Source organism: Gavialis gangeticus, unplaced genomic scaffold, assembly GCF_001723915.1.
Source record: "Gavialis gangeticus isolate Ggan-Ray unplaced genomic scaffold, GavGan_comp1, whole genome shotgun sequence".
In the NCBI taxonomy this organism is placed as follows: Eukaryota; Metazoa; Chordata; order Crocodylia; family Gavialidae; genus Gavialis; species Gavialis gangeticus.
In genome coordinates, this window is record NW_017729032.1 from 91,171,905 (window position 1) to 91,182,887 (window position 10,983).

Below are 10,983 nucleotides of genomic sequence, written 5' to 3' on the forward strand. Positions count from 1 at the left end.
GAAGGCAGACAAGACTCCAGAAAAACCTGCAGTCAAGACTACTGAGAAGACTCCAGCCAAGAACCCTTCAAAAAGTCCAACCAACAACCCTTCAAAAGTCCAGTAAAGTCACCTCAAAGAAGTCCTTTCAAATCAATATGATTGCTATTTACAATATAAATGCATTAATGTAGCTATATTACTCATCTATAATCGATCAAGTACTGGGGTATTTTTGGTGAAAATAGGGTATCAGGCCTTGGTTCAGTAACCAATTCCCCATTTATAACATTGTTTCTTATGGGAAAATTGGCTCCAAGTTACAATGTTTTGATTTAAGAAGCGGTTTTCAGGAACCAATTGTGTCATAAGTCTGAGGACTGCCTATACTATTGGATAGAGCAGGGTAGGAATTGTGTGTTTATAGAGGGCTTTGGTTTGTACGACTGCGAGGCTGGGTGTTCCAACCGCATAACGGCATGTTAGGCATGATGTGTAATACTGCGAAGGTATCTGTCAGTGTGATATTATGACATAACAGCATAGTGCTTTTGGTTTGTTGGTGATTTGTATATTGGAACTGGACCCCAGAGAGGCCAGCTTTTTGTACCCTGAGCACCTGAATAAAGTAGCTAAAAAGTCAAAAGATAAAAGTCATTCCTTGCTTTCTTCCTTCCTTTTTCCCTTTCCCATCAGGGCTTTCCTTTTTGTTCAGGTCTTCTTATATTTTTGGTTCACTTTCTCCTATATTTGTTCTTATTCTGTGCCTAGTATTCTTACTCTTTATGCTTTCACCTACCTGTCTTGCTTAATGTCCTGTATCAAACAAGCTTTCTGAGATTCCACACCCTCCCCCAACATATTTTTTAGCTTCTTTATTCTCCATCTCTTCCTAGCTAATTCATTATCTTTATACTTACACTAGTACCAAAATATGCTGACTATAGTACAGACATAAAGGAAGAGATAGCCTCTGCTGTAAATAGTTTATCATCTAAAGAGAAAGATAAATTTACTTTGGAAGAAAGGGTTAAGCAAAGCAGCAAAAACGAGAAGGAACTTTTAATATACAGTTCAAAAACTAAAAAGGATTACACTTAATTTTTAATCTAAATATTCATGTTTTTTATCACGTTAAACAATATGGTAGATCTGTGTAAAAAATGTCCATGTTCCTCCAGTATCTCACAGTGTATCTCACAGTATCTCCACACTCTAAGGGGAAGGAGATCAGCTGGTTCTCTGATGGCCACCCAGCCAGTAAGCTGTCAGGGAGCTGTACAAGGACCCTTGCATTGAGGCCATGGTTGCCAGAGCACCAAGTCTTGCTAGGGCTCTGACAACAGCGTCAGTCAAACAGCCAGAGTTTCCATAAGCTAACCAGCTCTTGTCACCATGGATGGTTTGCAGGCAAACCCCTTGGTGGTTGCCTGATAAAGTTCTATGCCCCATAGCGATCTATTTCCATAACAGTACAAAATTATAAGGCACTTTGTAGCATTACAAGAATAGCATGTACCAAAGCACCTCAAGTTTTCTATAGCAAGAGTAATATTTCTTTTTTTAAATATCTGGTAGTACTGATTACAAGGGAATCTATATAAATTCAGTCTCTTTTTCTGGAGGCCAGATACATCAGCCTGTGCCAGGGGTGGTCAATTATTTCAGGTGGAGAGCTCTGCCCCCTTGTCATCATCTTGGGACTGAAACTCCCACTTTCTAACCCCTGACCTTTGCCACCAGAAGTCCTCTCTCCCTCACACCCACATGCTGCCCACCACAGCTCCGTGCTTCTGCCATCCCCTGTTGCCCTGGGCCTGAGCTGTACGCTGCCACCAGCCCCAGCCCCACGCTCCAGGCTCCCTCCCAGCTGCAGCCCCACCCCAGTGCTTCCCTACATGCTGCCCTGAGCCACCAGGAGACCAGGGAAGCAAGCAGGTCCCAACGGCTGCAGCAGCAGCAGCCCCATCAGAAGCTGCACATTGGCTGGCCAGGCCCTTCCGCCCACAAGGGTCAGATCCAGGCAACAGGATATGTTTTTGGGTCTGCATGTACATGTGGGTGCCTTGATCCCACCCTCATGGGTGGAAGGGCAAGGCAGGGCACAATTTGTTGGGGGCCCCATGGGCTGGAAGAAAGTGCTTGGTGGGCTGAATCTGGCCTGCAGGCTGTATTTTGCCTGCCCCTGGCCTACGCACAATTCATAGTAATATAACAATGAATGGCCATTCAGTAAATGCTTCTCTCAAGATTCACCGTTGCCTAGATACCAGTTACTGTGCATCTGATAATGTTCACTACATTGTCAAAGTACCATGAAGGTCTCCAGGGAACAGTGAAAATGTCGGCTAAAGGGGATCTTGTCTGGTCTTCCAGGTGGGGAGTAGTGTGAGGGGTTGGTAGCTCACCCATGTCAAAAATTTAAATTACAGTCTACAAGAGAAGAAACTAGATGGATACAATGGTCTGAAAGCTTTTGAAGTTGGAACAGACAATGCATAAACCATAAAGATGATAATTATGACAAAAGGTTATAATAATAAAAAAATTAAATTAATCTTCCGCAGCAAAGTGTGGGTTCAACTAGTTCAGTATAAAAAACTAAGTAAGTTACTGATTATTTTAAAATATATTCAGACAAACTTGGAGATTTTATAAAAATCTGAGTTCACCTGGGGAAAAATATATTGCTTTCTATTAAAGGGAATTAAATTATTCAATCAGATAATAAATATAAGCACAACAAAAGTTAAAAAAATACTACTTGGAGTTCTCCCTGTTACTTTTAGAGGAATATTTTTTTATTTAATTTAGATGAATATTTTTTACTGAAATTCCTTCTCTGATATCTAGGAACTTTCTGTTTCATTTTAAACCTTGAGAAGGTCTTAGTCAAATTTTGTCTATTCTTCACCAGGGTCTTAGCCTGACCCTGGTCAGTCTGCTTTAGAGCTAACAACTTCATCTGTGTATTCTTAATTACATTTTTTATTGACCTTTCCACTTCAAAATTAAAATGTCTATCTATCATTGTATTGGTTTTATTTATACTTATTTGTAGTTTCTAATGCAGCGAACATAGGAAGCTTATTTCCTGTCCATGTTATGTATCTGATAATCAAAAACTTGTATGAAAATGGTCTGACACCTCTTAAACATTCTAGATTACATGTAGTATTTTTGACTATTTTCCCATAAAACTATGGGGAGGTGGAGGTTGAGTTATGGTTTTCATCTCATCCTTACAACTAGCAGGTGCTTGGTTTTCTTGGAGGGCGGGGGTTTCTCCTCTTCAGTTTTTTGGTGTGCGTATGTGTGTGTGTGTGATATCTGCTATGCAATACAGCTGGACACCTAAACTGAATGAATGCATGCAATAACATTTTGTTGATTGAGACTGGACAGCTGAGGAAAACAATCATTACATATGTTTTGTATTAGGGCCCCTCTAAAGATGCAAGTAAAGGCACAATAGGATTGAATGCATGATCCAGGAACACTGCCTCCACTGTATCTGCTACAGGGCTTGCAGTGTGGGCAGCATGGGGAATGCTGCTGCCAGTGACAGCCCCACACTTCATGAGGCTCACAGGGGCAGCAGTGTTGCTGCAAACTCTGCAGCCGAAGACATTGCCCTGGTGTGAGCCCTGCAACTGACAACACTTCCAGCACCTTATCCGCTATGGGGCTGGGAGCAGTTGATACACCTCTGTGGCTGGGAGCCCCTCAGTTAATACAGCTCACAGCAACAGGGGAGCACTTGGCCACATGTTCAATTAATGGCATGATTAGAACAAGCTACAGGGTTATTACACATTTTTTGTGGAATAACTTCATAGTTTATTGCTTGTTTTATCACACCACTAAGATGTTGAACATGTAGCTGGATCACAACTGAAAGCATGATTACTCAGTTAATCACACTTTAAGTGTAACATGTAGAGGGGGCCACAAAGTGTGCTTAGAAACGCTACATGAAATCAGGGATCCATTGTTCTAGCTACAATACAAGCCCAATTTAAGATGGTCCTTGTTGTGGAGACCCGACATCAGAACAGACAAGTTAGACAGAAGATGGAGCAAAGATGTATAATATGTGAACAGAATACTGAATGTCAAGCAAATTTCATGTACATCAACCTTTATGTAAAAGAAAAGGGGGTTGGGAGTTGTTTTCTTTTCTTTTCTTTTCTTTCATTCTGATGTGAAGTATTTTACTAGAAGCCAGTTGTGTGTACCTTACGTCTTGTTCTTCTAAATGAATTATAAGATTAAGTTTTTCTACAAAAAATCAGTTTCATTTATAAGAACATTACAAATACAGTAACTGATTCTTTGTCATCTGAAAAGTGCCACAGTGGTCCCTTATCAATCAATTAGTTGATTGTTTCTGCAATCAAAGTTTTGATTTACACTTTGATTATTGTACCATTATGTAAGTTCTCTTACAGCAGTCCCCAGCTTCCTCACTTTCTCATTTTGCAATCTGTTGTTATAATATCTGCTTAGTTTGTCGGTTCTTTTTTGATGGGCTGTGAGTTTTGTTGTACCATTTCTATTTTAAATGTGTTCATGCTGCGGCAGTGTTGCATCCTTTAGTTTATCTATAAAGCAAGTGTCACAAATCCATTATATTTGCAGTAATTGTAAAATATCCGTTTTCTGTGAATTTATTTTATTTATATATATTGTTTTGCATCTAGAAACAAAAATAAGCTGTGTCTAATTCTGTTACTTGTATGTTTGTATGAGCTATGATGTTTGATATGGATGTAGTTCTATACTGTTACATGACAACTAGTCAGACTTCAAGAGTGACAAATGCTATTAACACCTAGAAGTTCAAAGCCCAAATTGTTGGGAATATTAAACATTAAGAACTTATATTTGCATATCTATGCACACAAGGTGCTGAGGTGAGGTGCCAAGGCCTGAGCCAGGAAGGGGAATTACTTTTTAAGGCAAATTATCTTCTACCCAAATTGTATTTGATTAGAACTAGAAGACTGGACTAGTAACCTTTAAGTGTGAATGGGTGTAAATATTCCTCTAGTCATAAATGAATCTGTAAAGATCCACTAGTTTTCAAATGGATGTATAGTAGAGGTGAGTGTACACTTCTCACAAGACAACCACTCTCTCCAAACTGTCAGTTCTGATCCTCAAAGGGAATTTACAAATGAGCCTACACTTCACTTTATAGATCTACTGGTCAAAAAAAATTATGGACTAAATAGAGACATTGGATTTATGGCACATTATAACCTGCCTGCCATCCAGTGACCCCAGCTAACCTCTCTACATTTTACCAGCTATATTCTACCACCAGGCATACATTTCCCTTTTCCCCCCACACCTACCTGTCTGGCACCTACTGTCTCCCATCACCTCTGATCCTTACTGTCATGCATTTGCATTTTTACAGACCTGCATTTTGCATCTTGGCTTCTATTCCAACCAGGTGAACACAGAACGACAGCAGACTCTCCCTATGCCTGAAAAATGGGTGTTTGTGCCCGCAAGTTTGCAAACAACAATCTATTTACTTAGTCTAGTTAAAGATGTCACATTTACTCAAATAACCTTTTCTGCCTAGTAGAGGGACAGGAGGTTAAATGCACTATATTTGATCTTCAATAATTCTGAAAAGTGAAGGGATTTCAGCATGATAAGTGGAAATTAAACCAAATTCTAAATGAAATGGCACTAAGTGACTGCCTTTTAAATTGTTAACTGTCTTCACTTGATTCTTCTGGGAAGTGGGTCCACCTTTTCTGGGATACACCTGTTTAAACTATATTTAAAAATAATAAATTCTTCATGTTACAAACCTATAGAGCTTGTAAAATCTACAAAGAGCAGGCATGTGAAATGTTTTCATTTTAGAAATAGGTACATCATTAAAGGCTACCTACCTTATATATAGAATATGAAACATATTTTATTACTACTATCACTAATGGTTAGATTTATATTAATTAATGTCAAGATGACACTTGTATATATGTGTATTTGAGTATATATGCTAAGTCTGTTTTTTTCCTGTATCATAGAATCATAGAGAAGGAACCTCCAAAGGTCATTTAGGCCAACTCCTTCCCTGCCTCAGGCAATGTCATCTCTCTCCAAACCATCCCAAATAAATCCGTTATTTAACCTATTAGCAAAACTACACAGTCAACCCTGGCACAATCATGTGATATAACACCCTAATCTACCATAGGCAAAGCAGGGGGACCACAGTGTTAAAACATGCTCATAAGATCTGACCATTCCCATAGCTACAGATAACGGAAAAACCCCCAAAGTCCATTCCACTCTGACCATAGGGTAAAATTCCTTCCTGAGCCAAACATGGAAATTAGCTTGACCCTGAAGAGAGGGGCAAGATCCTCTAGTCAGGAACCTCTGGGTTTAAGTCCTAGCACAAGCACTGGCATCCCCTGGACCAAACCCCCAGTATTGGCTGCAGCCAACACGATGCTTCTGAGGCAGTCTTTAAAAGCAACAAAAGGAAAAAAAAATTCCCTCCTAGCCCCATGCAGCAACAAGCAAAGCCCAGAAGCATGGGAAATGTCCATAATGGAACATGGGTATAGCTATGCATAAGTCATTCCTGACCAGTGGCTTTCCAACCTTTTATTGAACACCTCCAGTGATGGAGAGCCCACAACTTCCCTATGTAGTCTATTCCACTGTGAAGAAAATTTTCCTGATATTCAATCAAAACTTACTTTGCTGTAAGTTCAAGCCACTGGTCCATGTCCTTCTCTCTGCAGCAAGAGAAAAGTGTCTTCCCTCTTCTTTAAGGCATCCCTTCAGGTACTTGAAGATTGCTATCATGTCCCTTCTTAAACACCTTTTCTGAAAACTAACTATTTTCTTCAACCTCTCATCACAGGACTTCCTTTTCAAGCCCTCTATTATTTTATCACCCACCTTTGGTCCTTCTTCAACTTCTCCATGTCTTTTTTTTTTTTTTTTTAAGGTGGAGACCAAAACTGCACACAATAGGTCAGGTGAGGGCTATTGCATTAAATAGAGGCAGTGTCGAATAGGGAGGCACTATTACCTCCTGTTTCTTGCACCTAGTGTTTCTACTGGTGCATTCCAAAACTACATTTATCTTTTGTGTAATGGCATCACACTGCAGACTCATATCAAGTCTGTTCTCTACCAAGACTCCCAGATCCTTCTCCAGCAGGGATTGTGGACTGCCCGCAGATGCCACTGACTGTGTCAGCAGCACTTTTTTGTAGGGGGTATACCACCATGCGCAGAGTGTGCATGTGTCACCCCTGTACCCAAGTACTTATTTTGTCAAAGGAGATTATGTGTTTAACATGATTTGTTCTGAGTAAATTCATGCTGAATGCTTTGGATCATTTTTTACTGCTGCTGAAGCTTGAAAATGGACTTCTTTAGGATATGCTCTAGTAACTTCCCAAATATTGAGCTGAGCCTAACCTGTCTGTATTTCCCTGAATCCTCCTTTTTGTCTTTTTAAAAGAGGGGCACTATACTGGCCCTTTTCCAGTACTCTGTTACCTCATGAAGCTTCTACAATTTCATAAATATTATTGCTAAAGGCTCTGAGATCACCTTCGTCACTTTCTTCAGTGCTCTGAGATCAAGTTCACTGAGACCCATCAATAGCTCTTTGATTATCTCTTTTATTATCTTATCCTTTAGCTTCAGCCCTCACCCCTTCCATATCCAAATAATCTTAATTAGGTGCCTGACTGCAGCTTAGTTTTTTGTACATACTTTTTTGGCTGACAGTGTATACATTAAACCTATATTTTTTTTTACTTGAATTATTAAATGTCTGAACTGGTACCTTTGTCTTTTTTAACAGAATTTCACTTTGTTTTGGAGTCTAGGCCAATTTCAATTTAATTTAACAGTTTTGTCATTCACTTTGGTGGGAACAGATTTGGGTGGGTTTTTTTTCACTGACAAACTATGATAAAAACTAAAAATCGCATGAAATGTTGTTTGATGCTTTCCTGGATGATCTAAATAAGATTTGGTTTTTATTTCATGGTCAATGGTATATTTATTAAAGCACTTTTCCAGTTCCAAAAGGCTTTAGATATGGTGTAGAATTGGAATGACATGTGAAATTAAATTTGCCATTGACAAGAGTGAATACAAATTGGCACATCTGTCTCAAAAGAAAAAAGTGTATCAGAAAGATAGAGGTGACAGCAAACTAATAAAAGACCTTCTGATGCCAAACTTCTGTCTCAGTGCTTTCATGCAGTCTACCAAAATAGCTAAACTTGGCAAGCAAATGCACTTATGTACTTTAAATTATCCAATTTAAATCAGATGGGATAAAAAGGATGTAAATCCCCCATTTGTTTTTGTTCCTGTTTAAATAATGTGGATTCAGATGTTGGATGAGATGAGTAATGCCCTAAAGGACTAAGGGCACTGGTACAGGTTATCTTTAAAACATTTTAAATCTGTGGAATGTTAGACAGTCATAAAGTTAGAACAGTTTCAGAGTAGTCACAGACCTGCACAACTATGATTTACCACTAAAGAAGCTGGCAAGCAGGGATGTGAGCAGGAGTTAGGACTCTATTCCTCCTCTGGGATAGAAAAGTGATGGGGAAGGTGGCATGTAGCTTGAAGTTGGAGAAAACACCATGGGTTCTGTGGCTTTCCTCCCTCCCCAGTAACAGAAGCCAAGCCAGAGCTGAGGGTAAGAAGGGAGAAACCTTGAAAAAGTGTTTGAAGTAAAGAGGGTGGGAGGAGAAGTAGAGAATGGACTGAAAAAAAGAATAAAAAAAATAAATAAAGGACCAAAATCTTACATGTGTCGCAGTGACTGGGATTCGGGTGGGAGAAGTTGGGTTAGAGGTGGCAGGAGTCATGCTGGGTGGGATGAAGGGCTGTCTTGGGCCAGGTGACTAGAGGCCGGGAGGATTAGAGGTGAGAACCAGGTGATTTGTGGGTCCATGGAAACTCAGGCATGATGCAGTGGCTGGTCCGCAGTGCTGGTGATTGTGGGTGGTAGTAGATGGCTGGGTCCTGGGGAACTGGCTGGCCCCATGCCAACCCACTCCAGTGAGCCCCCTGGCACTGCTCTCTCTGGGAAAGACTCGTAGAGCCAGGATAGAGTTAGGGGTAGGAGGGTTGTGCAGGCTGGGAGGGGGATGCTGAGGTGAGAGAAGGAGGTCTCACATTTCCATCATGGACAGAGAGAGGGAGGATGAGTCTGACAAGATCAGCCACCTGCAACAAACACTGATGAACCCCCTACAGTCTTGTCCCAGGTGGGGGGGGAGGGGAGTTAGGAGACCCCCAGCTTTAGCCCCCAAGTCTTCCATGGTCCCATCCTAGCCTAGGAGGGAGGGGCCTGATGAGAGGGCTCAACAGTCTGGTTCCTCCATGCCAGCTGCTTTCAAGGACACCTCCCAAACCAGACCTCATCCCCCTGCCTTATTCCAGGTCCCCAAACCTTATTCAGGGCTGCCTGAGCCTTTAAACTGGGCGCAAGGTGTGGGAAAACTTCAACTAAGCTCATGTTACCTGAGGTTAACTGAAAATTTCCTATATCCAGCTGGCCTTTTTCCCCTGTTCTCCTCTGGCCAAGCAGGTAGTGGCAGGGCAGGGAGAGAGAAGGCAGATTTCCCTCAAGCCCTTTCAAGTCCAAGTCATCCAGCTCCCTTATCAAAGCAGGATCACACCTTTCTAAACCACCTCAGGCACATGTTTGTTTTAGCTGCTCTTAGGACTCGCCAAGACACAGATGAGAAGATTCTACATGTACATTTTACACCTCTCTTAGTCATGTTTCAACACTAAGCCATCCTTATAATTAGACAGTTCTTCTTGGTATCAAGCTGAATTATCCTTGTTGCGATTTAAACATAATTTCTTATATGTCCTCTGCAGCTACAGGAAATAGCTTAATGTGCACCTCTTTATAGCCATCTTTCAAGTATCTAAAGAATGTTTCAAACTTTCTTTCTGAATCATGTTCCCTAGACATCTAATCTAAGATCTATGCTGGACTTTTCATAACTTTTCCATGTCTTTTTTTATGTGTGGTGCCCGAAATGGATGTAGTATTCCAGTTGAACCCAGTCTGAATAGAGAGGAAGAATTGCTTGTCTTGACTTGTAGGCAACATTCGTGTTAATTTAGCACAGCATGTTATTAGCTATTTTGTATCTTTTTGGCACCACTAAGAATGGTGAAAAAATTGAGATTTTTTTATGCATACTGTCTCTTATTAAGTTAGCGGTCCCAAATATATTAGGTAGTCAGAGTTATTCCGCATCATTTTTATGGTTTAACTAGTCTTTTGTTTTGTTTAATTCCTAAACCTATCTGCCATAATTTATCAGAAGCATAAATGTGAACAGATCAGGAGCTCAGAAGTACTCTGTTCACTGTCATTGTTCAGAATCTTTTTTGGATGTTTTCATTCCAGTCACCTAGGCAGATGAGTACTCCGGAGCTGAAAATATAGTGCCAGCAATTAACATGAAAAAAGTTAACCAGAGGAATATTGCTTAACATGGGAGAGACATACGAAGGGCTTGATCTGCAAATATCACCTTTATAGCTGGCTTCACTTGTGCAAAATAAGTGGTATGTGTGTCAAATATTAACTAATCAGACTGGTAGTTTTACAACCATTTTGCACTTTGTAAAATACTGCACATGGTGCATCTCAGTGGATAATCAGGCCCAAATTTAAAAGTTTAAAGGTTATTTTTTTTATCCCCTACCTATGAGCAGGTATTTTGCGGTTCCCAGCAATAAGGATAACATCACAGAGTTGCTGCTGCTTCAGGTAGCTTTCCATTTTTCTGAAGGTTTGTTCAGCATGGTGTACTGCCTGATAGAATTCCTCAGAGCTACTGGAATCTATATCACATGGAGGTGACAGAGGATGGCTGGCTGCTGACAATCTGTAAACCACAAAAAAATAGTAGGGTTGATGAAGTGTCTCCACATCTCTACACTTAACAGCCTCCAGAT

The 10,983-nt window shown here is 40.4% G+C and overlaps 1 protein-coding gene across 1 annotated transcript in view; it reads right to left on the reverse strand.

Moving 5' to 3' along the window:
• KLHL1 (kelch like family member 1) overlaps positions 1-10,983 on the reverse strand; it is a 635,410-nt gene that overhangs the window by 462,484 nt on the left and 161,943 nt on the right. The window contains exon 2 of the mRNA XM_019525304.1: positions 10,731-10,913. Within this exon, the coding sequence (XP_019380849.1) occupies positions 10,731-10,913 (183 nt within the window). The remainder of the gene's footprint in view (positions 1-10,730; positions 10,914-10,983) is intronic.